This window comes from Morchella sextelata (assembly GCF_020137385.1).
Source record: "Morchella sextelata strain SCLS chromosome Unknown scls_7, whole genome shotgun sequence".
Lineage (NCBI taxonomy): Eukaryota > Fungi > Ascomycota > Pezizomycetes > Pezizales > Morchellaceae > Morchella > Morchella sextelata.
In genome coordinates, this window is record NW_025408622.1 from 222,950 (window position 1) to 245,729 (window position 22,780).

At 48.3% G+C, this 22,780-nt stretch overlaps 7 protein-coding genes across 7 annotated transcripts; 6 read left to right on the forward strand and 1 right to left on the reverse strand.

Annotated features, from left to right (window-relative positions):
* Nucleotides 1-1,258: 1,258 nt before the first annotated feature.
* On the forward strand, nt 1,259-3,135 carry H6S33_011741 (uncharacterized protein; the record flags this gene model as incomplete). The annotated part of the gene is made up of 2 exons (XM_044843585.1): nt 1,259-2,327; nt 2,378-3,135. The coding sequence occupies 2 exons, from the start codon at nt 1,259-1,261 to the stop codon at nt 3,133-3,135; spliced, it is 1,827 nt and encodes a 608-aa protein (XP_044695409.1).
* A 3,486-nt stretch (nt 3,136-6,621) lies between these two features.
* Nucleotides 6,622-8,693, forward strand: H6S33_011742 (uncharacterized protein; the record flags this gene model as incomplete). Its single annotated transcript, XM_044843596.1, has 8 exons — nt 6,622-6,733; nt 6,835-6,923; nt 6,985-7,031; nt 7,115-7,856; nt 7,920-8,186; nt 8,246-8,326; nt 8,394-8,423; nt 8,490-8,693. The coding sequence occupies 8 exons, from the start codon at nt 6,622-6,624 to the stop codon at nt 8,691-8,693; spliced, it is 1,572 nt and encodes a 523-aa protein (XP_044695410.1).
* A 659-nt stretch (nt 8,694-9,352) lies between these two features.
* H6S33_011743 (uncharacterized protein) lies at nt 9,353-10,445 on the forward strand (the record flags this gene model as incomplete). The annotated part of the gene is made up of 2 exons (XM_044843607.1): nt 9,353-10,245; nt 10,322-10,445. The coding sequence occupies 2 exons, from the start codon at nt 9,353-9,355 to the stop codon at nt 10,443-10,445; spliced, it is 1,017 nt and encodes a 338-aa protein (XP_044695411.1).
* An 860-nt stretch (nt 10,446-11,305) lies between these two features.
* H6S33_011744 (uncharacterized protein) lies at nt 11,306-12,174 on the forward strand (the record flags this gene model as incomplete). Its single annotated transcript, XM_044843618.1, has 6 exons — nt 11,306-11,338; nt 11,399-11,562; nt 11,651-11,698; nt 11,768-11,866; nt 11,950-12,084; nt 12,156-12,174. 6 exons carry the CDS (start codon nt 11,306-11,308, stop codon nt 12,172-12,174), a joined length of 498 nt encoding a protein of 165 aa, XP_044695412.1.
* Nucleotides 12,175-17,478: 5,304 nt separating this feature from the next.
* On the forward strand, nt 17,479-18,259 carry H6S33_011745 (uncharacterized protein; the record flags this gene model as incomplete). The annotated part of the gene is made up of 7 exons (XM_044843629.1): nt 17,479-17,495; nt 17,543-17,617; nt 17,688-17,703; nt 17,773-17,822; nt 17,882-17,982; nt 18,078-18,128; nt 18,228-18,259. 7 exons carry the CDS (start codon nt 17,479-17,481, stop codon nt 18,257-18,259), a joined length of 342 nt encoding a protein of 113 aa, XP_044695413.1.
* Nucleotides 18,260-19,154: 895 nt separating this feature from the next.
* H6S33_011746 (uncharacterized protein) lies at nt 19,155-20,150 on the forward strand (the record flags this gene model as incomplete). The annotated part of the gene is made up of 1 exon (XM_044843633.1): nt 19,155-20,150. The coding sequence occupies one exon, from the start codon at nt 19,155-19,157 to the stop codon at nt 20,148-20,150; it is 996 nt and encodes a 331-aa protein (XP_044695414.1).
* Nucleotides 20,151-21,418: 1,268 nt separating this feature from the next.
* Nucleotides 21,419-22,201, reverse strand: H6S33_011747 (uncharacterized protein; the record flags this gene model as incomplete). Its single annotated transcript, XM_044843634.1, has 2 exons — nt 21,419-21,777; nt 21,859-22,201. 2 exons carry the CDS (start codon nt 22,199-22,201, stop codon nt 21,419-21,421), a joined length of 702 nt encoding a protein of 233 aa, XP_044695415.1.
* Between the last annotated feature and the right edge of the window lie 579 nt (nt 22,202-22,780).

The following is a 22,780-nucleotide window of genomic DNA, read 5'->3' on the forward strand; positions in this document are numbered from 1 at the left end:
AGCAACCTACTTATTGCTGTCACCCACCAATCACATTGCTCCGTTTAATATTATTGGCGGAAAGGCTGCTCTCTAAATTTTATTGATCCAAATTTCCACGGGAGTCGTCCAATGACGTCATGGTTCTAGGAAAGCCAATGATCGCGCTTCATTGATTAGGGTTAGGTTTTCACTAGCCCCCCGATAAATCATTTACCTAGAGTACTGAGCCCGACTTTCAAGCCGGCGTGTGAACCTCATCTCGTATCGATTCTCCATACCAGGTGATTGGTAGTAGAGACAGTTTTGTCCGATAGTCTGATACATACATACATGTAGTCAGTCATATATTACCAGGTTTTCCGCCATGCGTCAATCTGATTAGATACATGTACCGGGCGTGCACGTTAAATACTGAGATGCTTTGCATGATTGGTTGAGATTGCGAGGCGCAGTGAGTGGCAACGAGTGGTAGGCCAATGGGAGTTGACGCTGATTGAAGCCAAGCAATGCCGAGCCAGAAATTAGTATAAGGGAAAGAAATACCGAGACTATAACGTGGGTCTATGGACGAGAGACTATAGTGCCAAGGAATACAACCGAGGCGAGAACGTAGTAGAGTATGTTCATGACTATGGACTATGGGATGGTTCAATCCTGGTCGGAGATCCAAGATGAGCCCTATGACGTAGCGTAGAATAAAAGTAATATTCGCAGAGTAGAATACAGAGATTGCGTAAGGAAAAAAGAGAAGAAGGAAAACAGACAAAAGCACGAGACAACGCCCCCTTATATATCCATTCACGGAAAACTCCCAGAATGCCACGCCAAAAGGCAGGCCGGGGTCCCGAATGCCACACTGAGAATAATATGCCATGTAAATAGTTTCAACTGGGTTAGAGTAAAAAAAGTAGTGAAAAAAATTTTTTTTCTTTCTTTCCTGTTCGCCTCATGGCTTAAAAAACTGGACCGCCCCCAGGTGTAAGTACTGCATTCGCTATCATATTTCCGAGATATTTTTCAATTGAGAGCAGGTAGTTCAAGAATACCCAAATATTTGACGGGAGCTTAAACTAACAGTATTCAGAGTCAATAGAATTTCACCGCTATGCTATCCACCGGAGACCAATTTCCTTCTTTTAAGGAATTCAAAGCTGCGGTAGCGGATTAGTCAATCAAGGAAAAATTTTTCTACAATGTCTATAAGAGTGATAAGGTCCGAACCATTATTAGATGTCGTGCAGTGGCATGCTCATTTACTGTTCGGGCATTTTGGAAAATGGAGGAAGATGTTGAGGTTGGAAAAGTTGATCCTATTCATATCTGCTATGGATCGGGAGAGTATTCTCGGTCGGCATCAAGCAAGCATTCTTGGCTTGTAGAAAACCTTCCAAAGACTTTGACAATCGACAACAAAACAACACCAGCTACTATAGTCCAAGCGGTTTTGCACAGACATCATGAAAAGATCACCACCGCCGCTGCATCCAAGGCCAAACGTGCATTACTTGGCAATAGTTTGAAGGCGCAGGCAGCACAATACGCCCTACTTCCTGCATATGCTGGAGCTTTAGAAAAACTTGACGCATATGTTCAGATTGCAATCAACAAAAATACGGACCGCTTTGAACGAATATTCATCTGCCCGCCGACCAGTCGAGAATCATTTAGCCACTGCCGTCCATTTTTAGCGATCGATGGTACATTTACCAAAACACAATATGTACAGACTATACTACTGGCTGTAAGCATCGATGGTGACAATCACGGTTGTATTTTGGCATGGGCATTGGTAGAGGGGGAAAACGAAGAGTCCTGGCGTTTTTTTCTACTCAATTTAAAGGCAGCCATTCTGGAAATCAATCAGCCAAATGTGACCGTCATGAGTGATAGAGACAAAGGGTTATCCATTGCAACCGACAACGTATTGGACAGAAGTCGACGTGCATTTTGCACACAGCATATTTCGGATAATGTTTATAAAACATTCCGGAGTACTGCTCGGATTCTCTTTAAACGGATAGCTGCAAGCTATACAAAAGAAGAATTCAACGAACGGCTAGAGGCATTGAGAGAGCATAGCAAAACAGCAGCAAAGTACGTTGAGAACATTGACAAAACCAAGTACTGCGCACCTTACTTCCCTGGCCGCACATATGGTCATTTGACCTCCAATATCGTGGAATCAATGAACAATATGATATTGGAGGAACGAGCGCTGCCTTGCCTTGATCTTCTTGATTCACTCTGGCATAAAGTAATGCACCTACGATTTCAACGGTTGAAAGATGCAAACAAGTATCCCTCAACTCAATGTTTGACTGTTTATGGTCAGAATTTACTCAAAGGTAGACTATCTTAATTCCCGTACGTGATTTGAAACTAACCATTATAACAGATTCTCTTGCCTATGGTTCCACCCAACGGAAAGTCCAAATGTCGGATGAGAATCGGGGAAGAGTGATCGATTTGACTGGAAAGGCTTTCGAGGTTAATCTCTTAACGGCATTCTGTTCCTGCAGCAAATTTCAAGAAAACGCGGTACCATGTGTACACGGGATTGCTTGCATCCATTTCATCAAGAAGCAACCCATACAGTATATGCCCGAACAACTGACAGTTGCTGAATACCGCAACACATACCTATACAACTTCCAACCTATAGATATTCGAACTATCAAGGCCAAAAATCCGGTAACTCCAGCAAAACCCAACGGACAACCTGACTTGTTGGAAACCGATACCATTATGAGGGTACAGAATAGCAGCGGAAGAGATTCCTTTTCTTGGATACCGACAAATACCCCCCGTCCAGACTCTGACAGCTATATATCAGCATTTGGATATACTGTTTTTACCTCAAACACAACTGCTGCCGTCAATTGGAATAGTCAAAGTATTCCTCCAGTAACAGATGAGGAGTATAACCAAACACCTACCCGTTCCAATACTGCTGCCTGCCTTCCACCAGTATTGAGCGCACCACGGGGTCGCCCAAAGGTTGTGAGGAAAAGAGCAGGAGACCTTCAGAAAAAAAGGCAAGCAATGTCGGGTCAGCTTCCTGATTTTCCAAACAGGGCACCACAATGTTGTTCAAATTGCAAAGAGTTGGGTCACAATTCCAGGACTTGCCGTAGACCACCAGTTGGAGTTTGAAAGATTGTATTACCCTGTACACATTAGAGAGTTAGAAGAATGTATTTAGATAGAAGTATGTGATAAAAAAGAGGGTAGCAAACGGATCAACACCTATAAAAGTATCTTGTAGAATCAGGGCCGTAATGGCAGTACCTTGGGATGGCAGAGCCTATCTCCATGGCGACTGCAACAGAAGCAAGTTGGGATGGCAGAGCCTATCTCCATCCATTGCGACTGTATTGTAAGACAGCAGAGTCCATCTCTACAGCGACGGCACATTGGGATGGCAGAGTCTATCTCCATGGTGACCGTAGCAGCAGCAAGTTGCGATGGCAGAGCCTATCTCCATTGCTACTGCATTGCTGTAATCCGGGGTTGGGTTGTAGTATGAAACCCTGTCTCATGGTTGTTAGCATCCAAATTTATTAACAGGGAGGAATAGGAATGGTTGCGTGGCATATTATTCTCAATGTGGCATTCGGGACCCCAGCCTGCCTTTTGGCGTAGCATTCTGGGAGTTTTCCGATCCATTCATAATCCAATGATGACTAATACCTTCACGTAACAGAAACCGAAAGAACATAACAGAAATCCCCATTACAAATCCTAATTCCACTACACAATACCTCGTTCCCTCATTCCAGTTTATCACCTAGCCAGAAATACATAGTTGCCGTTAAAGAGACACCCCCATTGATGTTGTAGCTACACCTGTTCACGCCCACAAACATCTTCAATTATATAGCTATTTAATACTTAATGGCATGCTCACCAGCAGCAATGACTGCTTCTAGTCTTTTGGGCATGCTTCTAATGAGTCTATCCAGTCTATCTACAGTGATATTATTCCAAGCATTCCTGATCATGATTTTCAAAACCTCGATATCTTGTACTAGCCCAATAGTTTCCCCCAATTCAGTTTCTATATCTGCCTAACGAGCCTCGATTAGATTGAGATCTGGTGATTGAGGGGGCCATTCAACACTCTCTACCTCATTGATTTCTCTGCAACCAATAGCAACTCTCTTATGTCTGGGTGCATTGTCCTCCACTACCTGTGTCCACCCATATTCTTTACAGGTATGATGCCAGAACGGTACAAGATGGGGATCTAGAATGTAATCTCTGTAGACTTGTAACTTGAGAGTAATACCAGCGGGAGTGAAAACTAAGCCTGACTTCATCTCACCATAGAAAGCACCTCATATCATCATGCTCTTTCTACCTGACTCCCATGTTTCATCTAGGAAGTCAGGACGATACTCCTCCTCTGCTGTATGTGTAACCCAATATCGATGGCCAAAGTCCACTGTGCTGAAAGTAGACTCGTCTGTCCAAACAGTTCGATACTATTCATCATAGATTCAGTATAGCCTTACTTGACAACATTGTACCCTTTTGATTAGATTGGATTCTCTAATACACCATTTACTCAATGATATTAGCTTAAGTTTGTACTAGTAGGAAAGAGCTGATGATCTTACTTTTTATAAGGTAATGTAAAGGGGGTTTCTTCTAAGAGAAAATAGAATAGGATAGAATAGAGATTGCCGTGCAAGATAGACAATCAGGTTGCAGATTATTCAAAGATACTATCGCTAAAACTCAGTAATCTTTAAGGGCTCTGCTACCGATAAGAACTTGATATTTCTTTCTGATGAAGACTGGAGAGAACAGGACTGAAGAACGAGAATGAACCTGAGTACTTATACTCCGAAGGCCTCTATTCTCTGCTCCTAACTCCTTATTAAGTTCCGGTGGAGCCTTTCCTCGGTGCCAGAAGCAATACCACCGCTACCCCACTTTTCTCTAAGCGTCAGCAGGTGTTTCCGATACCCAAGGCAACTACCCTTAGTCAAAGCCTTTGTAACACCTGCAACGTTGGTTGCTACACAACCGGGGCCTGCATGAATGAGCTGCCGCTCATATGTAGGCTTAATCATTGTTGTAGAGTTTTCGCTTATTGTAGACTTCCCTAGCATAGTCTCTGCCTCTTCGGCGGACATACAATGCTCAGAGGATACACAGGATCACCGGGCAATCAGAGCTTCACTCTGGCCGGTCTTCTAGTCACTGGCGAGGCTTAGACTCGTCAGTCATTGCTCCCATGAATAGATCCCCTTTCTAGCACCCGGAATGTAGTTACTCTAACAGCTGGTAGCTAACCACACTGCCGGTACTTGCATATCACCGTGCAACTGGCTTCTAACAATAACTCTCAGCATGTAACCGGTCCCTGTTTGTACTCATACACCAGACAGTTGAAATGGCTCCGTTACAGGTAGACGTTTATGGTAGCCCATAGATGTCATAACATCTCGTAGAGTTCTAACAGAACATGCATATCCTATCTCATGAATTATTGCCTCCCAAGGTAAACGCCTTGTTCTTTTCTCTTTTGTAAAAAAACTCTTGTAGCGTTTCCCTTTCTGCCTCATTAAAGATAGGTGGTCTCCCTTGTCTTACTCTGTTGGTTGGAGTTCCATTTACTTGTGCCCGTCTAAAGATTCCTTGACAGGTACTGAAATCTATCTCTATTATCCTTCCTATCTCTCTCCAGCTCTTCCCTATCTCTCTCAGAGTGATAATCCTGAGTCTTTCATCCCTCGTAGTCTCTCTATTCCTCGTGTTTTGATGATGATCAGACCGCCTTCCCTTCTGCCTCATCGCGAACGAGCGTTGAATGGGGCCTTCACAGCCGAGTCGAACGGGGCCTTCACAGCGTCGAACGGGGTGTTCACGGCGTCGAACGGGGTGTTCACGGCGTCGAACGGGGTGTTCACGGCGTCGAACGGGTGTCAATGATATTAGCGGGTGGAAAAGTTCACAGCTTGAAAGAACTCACCTGCGAGTAATGACTTCCCCTCCTTGACGTGGCAGTGGCGGTGTCCTGTCTTGGCCCGAATATCAGCCAATCAGGACTTGCAGTACAATCGGCCAATGACTCGAGCGTCTCCAGACTTACCCTTAACGCCCGGTACTTGGTGTAGAGCATTATTAGAAGGCTTATATAATCGCCGGATTGGCGTCATGGAATAATTACTTACTATTTAGATAACTATCATCACGCCTTCCTCTATTCCATCGTCCGTCAGTGAAAATGCTGACCCCCAGAAAAAAGCAAGTTTTGTGTGGCTCTACTAACAGATCTTGTTATCTCTCTTATCAAATAATAGATCTCCCATACAAATTTAATTCCTCTATTATAGGGGTCAGCATGGACGGACCATGGGATACGTATTACTAGACCGCTCTGCAGCACATCGGACTCTATCGCCTTCCCGACGCACTGGCAGAGATGGAAGTCCTCAAAATAACCCACATATATACTTGCATATATACTCGCATATATACTCGCATATAAGGCTATACTGCGCCACGCGGCACAGCCTCACTCACTGGCTGAAATAATACAGAAGTTGATATAAAACCACCAGGACAGAATTTAAAATGGTTTCCTGGCATCACTGGTTATTCTCCCAGTGCTACGTTTGCGAACAAAAAATGTCAGACCCAATGAAAACCAACGGGTTCACAAAAGTCGTCTACACCTCTGGCGCATCGCCGGTGAGGGAGGATAAGGCGGTGATTAAGGACTATACGTTCGAGTGGGACGGTATGTTTTTCAATCCGCCAATTGGTTTCTGTTTTTTGTTTTGTGAATTTGGACATAGGACTGACGAGATTTGGCGGTTTGTTTTGTTTGGTGAGAAGTAGAGAAGGGAGTGGTGAAGAGGTTGGTGGTGTTTTATAGACATTTCCAGGACGCAGCGGTGCTGAGTGCGTTTTTTAAGGAGGAGTCGGAGGTACTTACACACATATTTACGACCCCATGCAATTGGTTTTTGAAACTAACACCCCCACCAGAAACTCCAAAAAGGCGAATCCGCTCCCGCCCCCACAATCCGCAAAATGTCCGTTCCCCCAAAACCCAACCCCCACTCCGAATAATCACGCCATTGACTTGAACCTAACACGATATCTGTTGTACCTATAGGCTAGTAGACCGCCAATGGGCCGTTGAAGCCGCCAAAACCGCCTTCTTCGACGGATTTGGCGTCTACGACCTCATCACCTGCATCACGGGCAAGCGCGGCCCCACGCTGCGGCGCAAAGATTCCAACGAAGTGACCCAACGGTGGAAGTTGCACACCATCGACTCGCGCCTCGACGTCAGCGCGAACTGCTCAAACTTCGTGTGCTCACAGGACAGCGGGGGCTTTGCCGGTGACCTGTATGCGGTGTTTGATACGTTTGTGCTGGACGACCGCGTGCCGACGATTGCGGTGAGGAGGCCGGTGGGGAAGCGTATGGTGACGCTGGACTCGTACGGGGTTGATGGAAGCAAGGTGCAGACGAAGGGGGCAGAACGGGAGCGGACTAAGGGGGAGGAGACGGAGTGGGGGGGTTATAAGACGTTTGCGGAGGAGCTAGTGGCGAGTGCGCCGTCGGTGCAGGATGTGTTGCGGCAGACCAAGTCGTTCTGGATCCCGTACTCGATATCGGAAGATAGTCGGATTGCAAAGACGATAGTGCTGTTTACGACGGATGTGGAGCGGTCGTGGCAGACGTTTGATGTGTCGACGGACGATGAGGTGAAGAATTTCGTGGGTATTGAGGATAAGCAGCAGGCGTTTGATTTTGTGGGCGGGCAGATGCTATTTAGGTTCTTGAGTAATGAGATAGCATCGAAGTGGGCAGAGGTAATTTCGGCGTGTGAAGAGCATGTTATATCGCTAGTACGTTATATCTCCCTAAATTACCAGCTAAGTATATCGAGCTAAAGAAGAGAAAAAATGTAGAAAGCTCGAGTGATTGCGGAGACGACAGCAGAGCTCGCCCAGAAGATTTGGGAGGGAGAGGTATTTTGGAAATATCTGGACCAGACAATCGACAAACAGATTGAAGCCCTGGATATGTTTTGTAGTGAGCTGAAGGCTGGGGAGGGAAGGAATTCACTCATCAATTTGGAGGATGAGGATATGAGATGGATACGAGACCAGTTTCTAAGGTTGAAGCGGCAAATTATACAGAACTTGGTTGAGCCGACGCATACGAATTTGCAAATGGTGAGCTTGGGATGTCACTTGGCGGGCGTAGGTTTGCTGATCATTAATGTGGCGGCTAGCTTTTTACTATTGCGTCTCTTCGAGAGGCACAAACGGCAAATGCATATGGAGCATCGATGAACCGTCTCAGCTGGGTAACAGTAAGTGACAACACCCCCAAAAATTCGAATTTCTATGCCAGTGTATTGATGCTCATATCCGTCCTAGTTTATATTTCTACCTCTCACATTCCTAACTGTAAGTCTAGTTAATTAATCCTCTACACCAGTCATAAACGAAAACTAGAAATAACACATAAACCAGGGCGTTTTTGGAATGAATGTCGACACCTTCGATAATCACCCATCAATCGTATGGTACATAGTTGGGATAATTCCCCTCCTAATCCTCGTATTTTCGGCGTGGTTGCTTATTCGACGATTCCTGCTGGTTGATCAAAACCAAAGCAAGAACCGTGAAATATTCCAACCATGGCGCACCGTTCGACGAGACAGAAGCTTCGCTTAAGGTTGAGGTTGATAGGACTTTCGGGAAACAGGGGGTTGCATGTAGAGTGATATTTTATGATCCTTCGGCGTAACAATATCCATGTAGCGTTGAGGAGTTGGTTAGATTTAACGGATAAATATTATCCCATAATGATCATGCGCTCAAATAATCAGGAAAAGGCCCAGTAATCGTCACATTTGTCGACTTTTAACTATCCGACGGGCGTTTCTCAATTAATTGCACCGACCCAAGCTTTTTAAAGGCAGTATTTAGGTTGTCCATGTCCAGCCATGCCCCCAGCACGCTTGGCGTTAACGGAGATAACCAAGGTCCGCGGGCAGATTCTCGCCTACCACCTTGTTAGCTGTGTGGAGATAGTACAAAATCCGGCTCCCGCCTTTTCCAGGGGAGGCGCACATTTCAAGATCTGGCCGTCAGTTAGGTAGATACGTAGTTAGGTAGATACGTAGGTAGGCTCTTACGTAGTTGTGAAGGAAAAAAAAGAAGGGCGAGACCTCTCTGGAATACTTAAACCGTGACCCTTTTCATGAGCTTCAAATCCTCAAATCCAACTCCTTCATCCCCAACCCCCCATAACCACTGAATAATAGCTTAAGAACCCTCACACCTCTTCTTCGCCTTATACCTATAAATCTTCAATACCTAATTATCACAAGATGTCAAACTTCACCGAAATCTTTCTCCAAAGCCTCCCCCTCCCATATCCCTCCTACCCGTTCGATGACAAGACCGTCATCGTCACCGGCTCCAACACCGGCCTCGGCCTCGAAGCCGCCCGCCACTTTGCCCGCCTCGGCGCCGCCCGCGTCATCCTCGCCGTGCGCAACCTCGAAAAAGGCGAATCCGCCAAGTCCTCCATCGTCTCCACCACCGACTGCAACCCCTCCGCCATCGAGGTCTGGAAACTCGACATGAGCTCCTTCGCGTGCACGAACGAGTTCATCGAGCGGGCGCTGGCGCTCCCAAAACTGGACGTCGTGGTGCTGAATGCGGGCATCGCAACCGGTAATTGGCGGGTGACGGATGACGGGTGGGAGTCGACGCTGCAGGTGAATGTGCTTTCAACGGCGCTGCTGGCGCTGCGACTGTTGCCGAAGATGGTACAGTCGGGGAGGGAGAACCCGAGGTGGAGGCCGCACCTAGTGATTGTTGCGTCGGAGGTGCATCGATGGGCGAACGTGGCGGCGCAGTATAACACCTGGCCCACGCAGGCTGAGAAGGGCATCTTGGCCCATATCAATGATAGGGTAAAGACGGAGAAGGATATGGGGGGGCGGTACCCACTGTCGAAACTGCTGGATGTGTATCTGGCGAGGGAGATTGCGAAGATCACGCCGGTGGATGGGGGCGGGAAGCCGGCGGTGGTGGTGAATACGTTGAATCCGGGGTTTTGCTATTCGGAGCTAGGGAGGGAGTTAGGGTTGAAAATGAGGGTGTTGCAGATGTGCTTTGCGAGGCCGACGGAGAAGGGGAGTAGGACGTTAGTGGATGCGGCGTGTAAGGGGCCTAGGAGCCATGGGTGCTATTTAAGTAACTGTGAGATTGAGACGTAAGTTGCTTGCCGGTTTCGTTATATGTTTTTGAAAGTTGGCTGTGCTAATATATATATACTGGTTGCGATCTAGGCCAGCGGACTGGGTGACGAGTGAGAATGGACAGGCGACGCAGAAGAGGTTCTGGAACGAGATGCTGGATGTCCTAGAGCCCGTGTCGCCGGGGTTGAAGAAGTCCGTTCAAAAGCTGCAGTAGAGGAGGAGGAGGAGGAGGAGGAGGAGGAGGAGACGTTGCAATTGGGGATGCGTGAAGGTGGAATTATGGAATACAATCTATTGTCTTTGTAATAGCTCATAAATTCTCAAGTTTGGCACGTACATACAGGTACTCATGCATAGTAGATGTCAGACTTTAGCATCGTGTATCAAATGATCAACACTACAATATTAAATTACTCTGGACCCCGTACCTGCAGCCAATAAAGCTCCGATCTGGAGATCTGGAGATCTGCATCTGGGATTATATTGGCAGACTGGAATGAAGACTAGTCCTAATCGTATTGTCGCTTATCTGATCGATACCCCAAAGGCCAATTCCGCAAAGGTGAACGCCAAGCCTCGCGCGGGAGAACGCCCGAAGGTTTGAGTGGTTTGGGGACCAAGACAATTATATATCTCCAATGAATGAATGACTGATAATAGGCCCGCGGAAGGTGTCCTGAGTAAATTTAAATGCCACGTTGAAATGATGTGCTGAAGAAATATCAAGGCCGGCTCTCGACCAGGACAACAACATCTCTTCGTCTTTACGAGTATATTATTATCCCGGCGCCAGATCGCTAACGACCTCAAGAGTGGAGGTTTGAGCTCTGCTCAAATTCTATCGTTTGGAAGAGACATAGCTAACGTTGGTGAATGTCAGCCTATAGCTATGACTCGAACGGCTGGAGTGGAGGAAACAAAAGTCGGTTGTGAATATTACGATATTATAAAGTGCTCTGTAATAGCTACATATTATGAATACAGTGTTGCTAACTATTGAAATCGGTAGTCTCGTAATCTCTATGTATCCTTCCTTATACTCTATCTGCAAACATCTATAATTCAAGCGTTCAGATGACAACTCGACTCTCGATCAGGACAACTGGAGTGAGCTTATCAACTACGCAAACCCGCGAAAAAAAAACTTAATCCGCCCTAATCCCACAGCAAGCTCTAACACCGGCACCCAACAAGCCGCCCCAAATATCCCTCACATACCTCCAGTCGACTAGTACCGGTACCGACAAGCAGTGTGATACCGACAAGCAGCGATATCTCCTATCGATCCATGATGCCACCCGAGACATCGAGAGGCCGATTATTAGCCGCTAGTTAACTTCTCGCTCCGTTGCCAAATACTATCGGCCCTGCAAGGAAACAAATTCTTGGTATCTTCAACCTCTCCCCCTCGTCCATCAGTGTCAATTCGTTCGAGATACCCTATGGAATTAGTGCGTATAGATACAGGTAGAGACCCAAGTCCTCCGCCCATCTGAGTTCTCGAGCTTTCTCCTACTTATATTCCTGCGGTACGAGGGTAACGACGACTCTTTCCGGCTATCAGAACATTGTTTTCTGCTTCTACCCAGTCGAGAGTGCCCCACCACTTGACATGTCCCCGGGGTTGTATCTAAGGTACGCACGATTAGGGAGCCTTCTCGTGGTTTGGTTGCAGTAGGGTCGAGGTATGTATGACTGACGAATAACTGGATCTGCAGGAGACTCCTTGTGCTGTCACGTTACTTCGATCCGGACACGCCACAAACTACCCCGCCTCCGCCTCCCGCTCCGAAGGTCGGAATTGCTAGTCGGCAACGGTACTATCAGTTACCAGTTGCTGACAGAATGAAATGGTAAGCTTTGGGTGTTAAGGATCTTACAGATCGTTTCTTGTTGTATGCCGTCTAAAAGCTGACAATTACAGTCTATTGAATTCACTATAGTCGTGTAGGAGCAAAAACGGTCCTTCATCCACCTCCACAACGTCCCCAATGCCTGAAAAGAGTCGTCCCAGAAAGTTCACTATAATAAAATCATTTTTGCCGCGAGTCCTTAAATCACATTTCACCGTGGCTCATGAAGTATCACTCGTGATTTCATGTCGTCGGCCGCCAAGACACAAATCGACTAGCTATCCTACTTGCGAGTAATAAACCCATGGAAAGACTAGGCACGAGAAAGAGCAGCGGAGGCAACAGCTTTAACGACCTCTTGGCCTTTACACGCGGGTATCAGATTGTTTATGGAATACGTACGTATACACACCGAGATTCTGAAGCTTCCTACGTCTCGAGGATTCGGCGGCAATATCTATAAACAGCGCGCTAATGACAATAGCATCAAGAAGAAAGAAGAAACTTTTGTCTAAAGCATTAGGTAGTTTCACTTAGGCTGAGGCTGTGGCTAGAGAATGTTTTACAGGAAATAAGCGCCAGAGTTGGCGCCTGAGTGTTTCCCAAACCGAGCGACTATCTATGATTTCTGTCACAGGTACTAGTCAACTGGGTCCAATTTTACTGCAGGTCAAGGAAAGAACTTGATCGATACTTTACGAAGATCAGCTTGACGTTGTCAGTCTCAGTCTTTCCTCGTCGGCAGTTCTATAGGATGGCTCGATCAAACCTCAGGAAGCAGATTCACATGTAGGTACAGCGAACATCATCACTTCAGCCTTAGATATCCAAGACAGCAACTACTCTACCTTCTCCAATCCCAGGTACCCCAAGACCACAATCGCAGCATTTCGCTTCCTCACGATCAATCACTCGCTTCCAACACGGCTCATCCCGCATGGTTTCCACAGTGCTTTAGGAACACCAGTTTCCGATCTCCCCAGAGTCCCCACTGACGACACCATCTGGCTTTTTCTGGAACCCCCGACAACACATTGCCGATGTCTCAGTTCAGCTGCGCCCGCATCCGGCACTCGCACCGACGGGGTTAGGGCTGCATGACGACTCCTCCATGCCGCTTTGGGAAACTGAGACAGCTCTTGAGGGGTTTGCGATAAGCCTTACTTGCGCCCTACATACACACACACAGACAACGGAAGTATCTCTATCGTGGAGTATCGTTCCTGCAAATAGTGTTCGCCAGAATATGCTGCTCTGCCAGCCCGCGCAGAGACAGGAAAAATTTTCATTGTCGTCAGTGGAAAAAAGTTTGTTCGGCTCGGGTTCATGTAGGTACACATATGAACACGGATTGATGCGGGATCTGATTTGTGGCTCTTGAAGCCGGCCTCTTGGAGAGGGTTGTTCTTTGGGGATGCGTTGTAGTGTTGTGCGTGTTTTCGTTAATACATGTCCTCGGGAAGTGAATGGAATCCAAGTGAATCCTCGGCGTCTAGATGAGGTTTAGAGTAGTTGATAACCCTAACCCTGTGGATGGGTAATGACAAATTGTGCAGTATTCGAGTGCTGGGTCGTGATTGAAACAAATGACTCCGTGGGGATAAATAAACAAGCACCTGTCTGTAGAGTCGACGGAGGGTCGGATGGGTTTGCTTCCGGGAGTCGTCAGAATTTGGCTTCACTGGTGATTATACAGTAATTGCAATCTCCCCGCCATCTATTCACAACCAACGAGTGTTTTCCGATATACGGTATCACGAAGCGTAGCAGCCAGCGAGAAATGCTTCACTCATTAAATTTCCATTACGAAATACCACATCTCCACGTAAATTATCAGGATCCTCACAGGCGCTCCCACTACATACATGTAGCTAGCTGTCTACTGTATACATGTAGTAGCGTCGTGGGAGGTCAGAATAACCTAATACCCAACCGAAGGTCCCGCTCGCTAGCTAGCCACGTCGGATTTGCCCGATTTCGGCTACTCGGGGTCGGCATGGCTGGCCATGGTCAACGTCAGCTCTCAGAGACCGGGGGTCGCGGGTGAGACATGTCGGCGGTGGCTGCTCCGTGTGCATGTCGGTCCGGGTTTTTATGCATAGGTCATGTAGGTAGACTTTATATGTAACCAGCTAGCTGGCTGGCCGTACATACATCTACTATATTGAAAACTACGGCTGCTTGGTTGTGGGTTAGGCGAAAGGCTAAATGTCGGTACCATGTGAAGCCGGTTTACCTTCGGGAGCACGATGGGGGAATTGGGGAGTTGGAATCTAGATCTTGTATTGTAATATTGCAGTCATGTCTCTCAAATATTCACTAGTAGTTTTTTTTTTTTCTTTCCAGATTCTAATTAGCACCTAGCAGACAGCGCCCTGATTGGCTGTGCTGGCCTGTGTCAGTTATATAGGCGGCGTCTATAGGGCCGTAATATTTCATTTATGATGATGTGGTACAATCGTGTTAACCAATTAATCGTGGCCGCGGGGGATGTGGTGATAGATTACAGGATTGGCGCGTGGGTGGTTATCGTGGTGTTGGAGGTAGGTAGGTACTTTGCGCGAATGTACCGGCTTGTAGGGCGTGTCTCTGGTAGGTAATGGATATCACAAGCTCTGCCCGCGGGGTGGTGTTTGGCTTGGTTTTTCCCTCTGGCTGGATAAGGGAGGGGAGCACTAGCTACATGTAGACAATCCCAATTAATCGCATCTCTCCTCCAGGTGCGCCATTGATCCTGCATTTCTCTACGATCCCGGGTTCGTGCTCTCGGGCCTCTCTCTATCGGGTTTATGCTCTCCATACATACATCAGGGTTCTTCATATCTGCTCATCCCAGGTCATGGAAGGGGAAAGTGCAGTTCTGAAAAAAAAAATGAGACCAGGATCAATAACCGCCCAAGACGAATCAGAAACGGTCATCAGCCCAAGGTTCCTCACATCGGCCCCGAGTATGTGGATTTGCGAGAGATCGCGGTAATGAGAGGGTCTAATGGCACTTCCTTACATCTTCTTTGTGCAATTTTGTTTTCGGATATTGGATGGAATCGTTTGGTTTGATGAGTTCTCAAGCTTTTGGATCTAGACTAGGGATGGATGGGGATGGGGATCGATGAGGATGGATGAAGGGTAGTGGTAAGTACATGTAGTAACAGTTAGTGGGTTAGGGTTCGTAGGCAACCCGCATTGGGAACTGTGCTACTAGGCCGTTGCCGCAGGCGTGCAGTGAAACTTTATTTGAGCCTCTCTACTAGAAGCACAGTGGCCAGAAGGGGTTCTTCCAATAGAGATCGATCTCGGATCTTACACGGCTAGCGAACGAATCCACCAACCAACGTCAGCCGTGAGATTTTGTTTCCTCGGCCCCTTCACAAGCATTGTAAGCTCCCCCTTTTGCGGAAGTACGGCTATCGACAACAGGCGTCACGCTGTTTTGCGAGGCGAGCGACACAGTGAAAACAGAGATTGGGGGGGTGTTTTCAGCCAAGGCTATGCTGGGCGGATGGTGATGGTAGCTAGTGCTGAAGTTGCAATTGTTGGAGGCGGTGAGAGTGGCACTGCACTTTCAACTCAGTACACAGCAGCTGTATGTACACGCTCGTGATAACGTCTATGGATTCGACACAGAACCCAGATCCTGAGAGCGGCCACCACGCGCGCGGGCCCTCGAGCTCTCTTTCTACCTTCTAGAAAGAAAAAAAATGTGAATGCGTTGCCAAGTATTGGTTTAGACTTTTAATGAGGCAGGGCTTTCGAAACAAAAGTGTTTGGGAATTGCTTAAATTTCAGTCCCGACACTAGCTGGGAGCTCACCGACCCAACCAAAAAGAACTACAGCATGTGGCTTCTACGAAGGTAAAGTCTCCCTTTCTTTCTTTCCCCCCCTTTGTTTCCCTCCCACCTTCCACTTTCTCCTATCAGCGGCCCCTCCTCATACTGATAAAACGTCCCTGCGCAAGCTAGCCTACCCGCGCGATTGGTTCATGGTTCATGTCATAGATTAAATAGTATGTTAAACCGAGCGCCCCTTCTCCCTACCGTAATCCCAGTTTTTTTTTCACATGCGGGTAATAACTTTTTTTCCCCAGCAAATAAGGCTTGATCGCTGGGGAGGGAGTGAGTAATCCTTGAACCCTTCAACTGTCGCTCAGGGCATGTTATGCAGCGAACGATCCCCACGATTGGAGAGTTAGACCCTCGGGGGGGGGGGGGGGGGAGAGATGATTACATACATGTAGGTACTCGCCGTTTACATACAGGTAGTTACAACTGTATGTAGACAGCATTCCGGATTCCGGTGCCGGGATTAAGCGCTTTGATCATGAGATCTCACCTGTGAAGAGGGTGCAATTCGAAAGAGGGAGTTTGGGGAGTGAGATTTTTGATACACGGCTCTTTGGATAACTGACGGATGAACGGCGGCGGACGGGCGGGTAGGGAGGAATATGTAAGTCCAACGCATGCCAATCTACATACTACATGTTCAAGTGACCAAAGAAACAAAGGAAGTCATAAAACGGTAGAGTTAACGATGATGTTATAGTACATAGTTACCTACATTGAGTATACGTACTCTACTCTACTCCTATCCAAAGTACCGTAGGCAATGGGTAGCTATTATACTCTGTTGCGTTAAACCACCATCTACCCCGCCCTTCGTTTCATGACAAGCCATCATCAATAAAATCCAGGACCGACGTGGCAAATAGCTTACCCCTGTGCCCTAGAAACGAACCAGTTAGGAAAGCCTTACGAACTTCTCTACCCCTTCAAACAGTTGGCCAGGGTTTCCCCCTTATCCCTTATCGGTCGGACAGTATCATCATAACGCCTACATACACCTTCTCTTTTGTCCCGCGAACGAGCGCGGAGGAGGGAAGGAATGCACAGGAGGAAGAAGAAAGGAAGGAAGCAATAAGGAATGATCATATTCATGAATAGATGGAAAACGGAAAAGCACATGATTCGCGCTCCACACATGTGCGTTCCGTTACCAACTTCCTCTGGTACCAGGAAAATCTCCTGACTGGTTCCTTGTCTGCTGTTGCCACGCCTTTTCGCTAGGTAAAGTAGGCGGCGGTACGTAGTACGTACCTGCCTGTCCCTGGCTGGGCGTCTGGATCTGATAAGACGTCCATCGGGCTGCCACTCGTCATTGCGCGTACCTGCAGCTGGACGGCACAGCCTGCTCGCTTGTCGGTGAAACCTTCAGCAGATGTTTTCCGTGTGGCTTGGCCGCCGGGGAATTAATCCACTTGTAGCTAGCGATCGGGCTTGTATCAGCTGGAGTGACTTTGTGGCAGTAAAGCCTGTAAAGTTGCTTGTGAGCAATGGAATCCTATCTTAGACAGTGGAGGAGGTGGTGGTGGTTGAAGGACTTGGACAACGACGACAGAAATGGATTCCAAAGTAGAGTATGTATCCTTTACCGAGAAAAGACAGCAGCTGAGGTACAGAAAAGACCTCTCCTGCCCTTCATCCTCGGTTCAATCACTCGGTTGCTAGCGTGGACACCCCTTACTCGCGCGCACACTTCGTAAGACTCTCACTACTGCAGTCTCTTCTGCTGCTCTACGTTTCATGATGGCCCAAAAAAAATCAAAAAGCAACGCGAAGGTAAGGGTAAGCAGGGGTTTCACGACACTAGTGGTGACTTGTTGTGCTTATTTGGGTGCTGATTGGATCACCCAGTTTACCGCCAAGCGCTCATCATATCTGAAAAGTCAAGCTTCAGGCATCGAGTACGTATTTAGTCTGTGCGTGGTTTAGTTGGGTCAAAAGTAGGTACATCTTGAACAAGTACCGGGGATGCGTCCTGTGTACCAATGACATCTACGACCAACCTCGGCGCGAAAGAGATGGAGGAATGGGCGGAACGAATGTCTCTCCATGGCGAATTCAGTTAGTAGACTGCCGACCCCCTCACCATAGATACTAATTGAGGAATTATCTACACCCAATGAGGTATTTTTAGCTAATCGTGAATTATTTTTGAGTATCTCGAGTCGGCAAAGGAAGAGGATATGCAGCTACAATACTGTACCTATGTAGGTACAAGTACTCTACCTACCATTTCGAGATATTTACACATCAGAGAAGTGCATGTTAGGTATCTTCTAGAAGTATTCTACTGATGTACTCTACAGCACCTGAATCTTTCCCTTCGCCACTATTCTAGCATCTGAGCTTGTCCCTCCGCCACTATTTGCACGTACTTTATTTGACCATTACCGAGATTCCGCCTCTCGGAACCGAGCCGTTGGAGGAAAGCAGGCACGCAGCCGTCTGTCTGCTGCCGCGGCATGGGTTGCCCTTTTCACTCACGTATTCTTAGTTGAATGCCAGCCTGCAATTCTCATTGGCGATGTAAACCCTAACCCAGAAAATATGGTGTGCAGCACTCTAGCTCTGCAGAAGATGTCCGCTTTCGTACGACCGCGCGCTTGTCCGAAACTGCACACCCAAAGGTCCAGCTTTGATGTCCTATTGGTGTACCTGGTTCCTATCAAGGATGCAGCATTAGGACGATCGCCACACGGACAAACCAGAGGACAGAAAATTTTCCTGCACCCAGTATCCTTGAACTGATGGGCAGGGGTCCATTCTTGGGCTTTCCAGGCTGTCAACGTTCTTTGCTAGCTTATTGGATACACCCTGTAAAGGAAATATGGGCGAGCTAACTAGGTAGTCCTTAGTAGAGGTAGTGCCGAAACCTGAATCTTGGGCGGAGTCCTTCTACTGATATAAGACCCCTTCTTTCACCCCGATTCTGTTTTTTTTTTATTCCCCATCAGCCAGCGTCCACAGCAAGCAAGTCTTCCACTGTCTTTCAGTTACTTTCGTTCTTTCACTCACTAAGCTTCTTTTCTCGAAACGACTGGGTCGTTCATTTGAATTTGTTCCAAACACCTATCAACTGTTCTTTTTGGATACTTTAAAAAACAAATTCAGTTATCTATAACCTTTTGGTCTTGCAAATAAGCCTTAACACTTCAGAAGTACCGGTACTTTTCACGCTAGTCCCCAATAAACAACAACTTTTTTCGACAATACTCTCAACCAACCTCACAAAAATGTCTCCCTCATTCGCAACCATTTTCTGCGCTATCCTCCCCCTCTTCAGCATTGCCAATGCTCACATGAAGATGACCGACCCCGCACCAATCCGTCTGCCAGAGAACCAGTTTGCTGTCACCAAAGACTACGACTACACCTCCCCTCTTTCCGACTCCGGCTCCGACTACCCTTGCAAGGGCTACGCCTCTCTCCTCGACACTGCCGAGGGTGGTTCTGTCGCTACCTATGCTGCTGGATCCTCGCAATCAGTGTCTATTGCCGGTGGTGCTAACCACAATGGTGGATCTTGCCAGCTCTCAATCTCTGAGGACGGTGGTTCAACTTTCAAGGTCATTCAATCTTACATCGGAAACTGCCCTGTTTCGGGGACATCTTCACTCTCATACACTCTCCCTGCGGAGACCAAGAGTGGAAAGGTCCTCTTGGCTTGGAGTTGGTTCAACAAGACTGGTAACAGGGAGATGTACATGAACTGCGCCGCTGTCACTGTCACTGGTGGTGGATCTGGTCTCTCGGCCTACCCAGATATCTTCACTGCCAACATCGGAAACGGATGCACAACCGTCGAGGGAACCGACGTGGAGTTCCCCAACCCAGGCTCTGCTATTACAACTGGCTCCGGCGCGAACCCGGGCGCTCCTGTCGGTTCTTGCGGTAGCTCTGGCTCCGGCTCTGGCTCTGGCTCTGGCTCTGGATCTGGATCATCAGTTGCCGCTACTCCAACTGCCGCTACTTCCGCCGCCGCCGCTACTTCCGCCGCCGCTACCTCAACTGTCCAGCTTTCTTCAGGCTACCCCAGTGCTCCTGGCAAGACCAAGACCGCTTCCGTCCCTGAGGCCTCTCCTTCCGACACCACCGGCGAGGAGGGTGTCATTGGCAACACCGAGTGCAAGAGGTCCGTCCGTTACACCCGCGCGCTCCCTGTCCAGGTTCCTTCCGGATGCCAGTGCTCTTGCGAGAACAACAGGCCCGTCCCGGTCTGCTCTTCTTAAATCTCTCTCTCTCTCTCTTTCTCTCACCTACACACTCCTTTAGGCTTCTTCATCTTCTTCTTCAATTTTTTGTGAAACAATTCTTTTTGGGTGTATTACTACAACTTTTTTTGGGGGGGCGGGCCAGCTGAGCTGAGCTGGCGGTACTTCTTGATGTACAGACCTTTTTTTTCCTTCTTCTTCTTCTTTTGTCGTTTTGTATTTTGCTTTCTTTTGTTTGTGTGGACTTGACTTTTTTTTTTTGGGGGGGGGGGTGCTTGGTTGGTCGTGTGTGTTAATAGACCGGCTGGAATATATATTACATCAAAAATGACTTCTTCGTTCAAAGTGATTCTTTAATTCATGCGGTGAACTTTCTTATGGTGACCATCATGACTTGCAAATTAACTCTAAACCTGATCCTCGCGAAAACCTACTACCTACTACACTTGGATCATGAACCGAGTGGGGTAAGGGGGGCGGGGAGCGGGGGGGACGGGGGAGGGGGGAGGGGGGAGGGGGGGCGGGGGGAGGGGGGGCGGGCGGGTTTGGTAGTTGCTAATTAGGAATTAGTAGAAACCCAAATACGACCCGAACAGACCAGACGAGGGGGGGGAAACCCTGTCCGGACAATAACAGCATCCTTCTATCCGATTACTAATCCCAACATCAACTACTAGTGTGAGCGCTACAATCACTGGGTATCACTCGGTCAGCTCGGCGCTTGGCAGGTTGTTCCGACACCGTGGGAGCTGTGGAGGGCGCAGGGGTATGATGTGGTTCGGTCGTTGACGTTACTACGGATGCGGGAGTGGGGCACGTGGGTGTGTTTTTGTGGCATATTTGATATCTGGGTTTGGAGATTGGTTGAATATGTGGTTTGCAGAGTATGTTTTGGTTTTGGGGCCTCGCTTGTTAAGTTATGAGGATTGAGGACTTAGAGATTGGGTTATGGAATATTGTAAGTTGAGAGAGATATTAGAAATTATATGGTACTATGAGCTATTCTCATGTCGAGACTCGTATGAACGCCGACAAAACGGAAACTCCAGGACACATGGCAAAATATGGGAATCACAAAACCAGTCAAAAAAGAAAGTAAGAAGGAAAGCACACCACGAAACACCAAGACCACGAAGAAGCCACCAAAAACACATGCACAGAAACCATCACTAACCAAAGAGCAGAAAAAAAGAACCAGTCAAAACCCCCGGAAAAAGAAATTAAAATTCCCCCCCCCCGCCAAGCAAGGGCCGGGGATCACAACCCCTCACTCGCCAGCCGCCTAGCTACCACCCCTCCCGCCACCCCCTCTCCCTCTGCCGCACCATGCCGACCAGCCACCCCCTCCACCTGACCTCATCGTCCCCCACGGTCGTGATCTCGTCGCGGAGCCACTGCACCGTGTTGACGATGTCGCCCGCGCCGCTGTCCAGCACCTCGGCGAGGACGCTGGCGCACAGGCGCAGCAGCACGCACAGCTCGCGCGCGATGCGGATGTCGGTGTTGAGGTCGCCGGTGCGGATTGCGGACTCCGGGAGCGACGCCCAGGTGTAGCGCTGGCGGAAGGTGCTCCAGTTGTGCGGGAGCTGGACTTGGAGGGCGTAGCGGTGGCGCCAGAGGGCGTGGTAGGGACGTAGGGAGGGCGCTGGATGGAGGAGGAGGTGTTAGTGTACGAGGAAAGTAGTGGCGGAAGAAGAGAAGGAAATATAAAGAGAAGAGATGTCACCCATTCCCGCGATCTGGACGATCGGGATCCCGACGTGCCGGGCACTCACGTACCCGCTCTCGGTGACTCCTGGGCCCGCGGGGTCAAACAGCTTGATGAGCTCGCTGTCCGCGATCTGGTCGATGCGGACATGGCCCTCGGCGGGCTCGGCGAAGAGGTAGTCCTCCTCTCTCTGGCGCTGTGCGGCTTCGTCGTTGCGGGCCATTTCTGCGGTGTTAGTAGTGGTGGTGGTGGTGGGAGGAGTGGTGGTGGAAGTGTTGGTGGTGGGAGGAGTGCTGGGGCGGAGGAGAGTGTCGAGCATGTATTTGCTCAATCGTTTTGAGGCACGCTTGGTGGCTTGCATTGTAGAGGTTGGGCTGTGATCCTTATCGTTATCACGATTGTGGAGATTGCTGGAAGATGGTAGGGGAGATTTAGGGCTAGGGGTGAGGGGGGGTCAGGCTAGTACACAGGAACTGGCTAAGGGGGCATTACTTCTACGGGTTTAGTGGCTTGCATATTTGTTGACAATTGGGGACTCTGGAGGCTATGGGGAATAGTATTGGCTACTTGGGCCGGCCTGGGCATGTGCTTGACTCATTGTGGTCACGGGTGGGTGCGGTGGGGAGTAGGGTAGAATTGGGGATTGTGGGCTTTGTCCATGTGGTTTCCCTCTGCTGGTGGGGGTCTTTGTGGTTTGAAGTTGGGGATTGAATTGGGGGTCTTTCTCCCGAAATTTGGGCGTGTCTGTATGCACATATGGCGCCGTTTGAAGGGGTGAATGATCGTATCAACCAGTTCAACGGGAAGTGCGGATGCTACTTATGGTTACGTCTGTGACATCATTGGCATGGGTAAAGGGTCCTTTCTCTGCATCGTGCCATCAATTGAGTCTTAAGAAACAACGATTTGTTGATATCATAGAAGAGGAGACTCTTGCTGG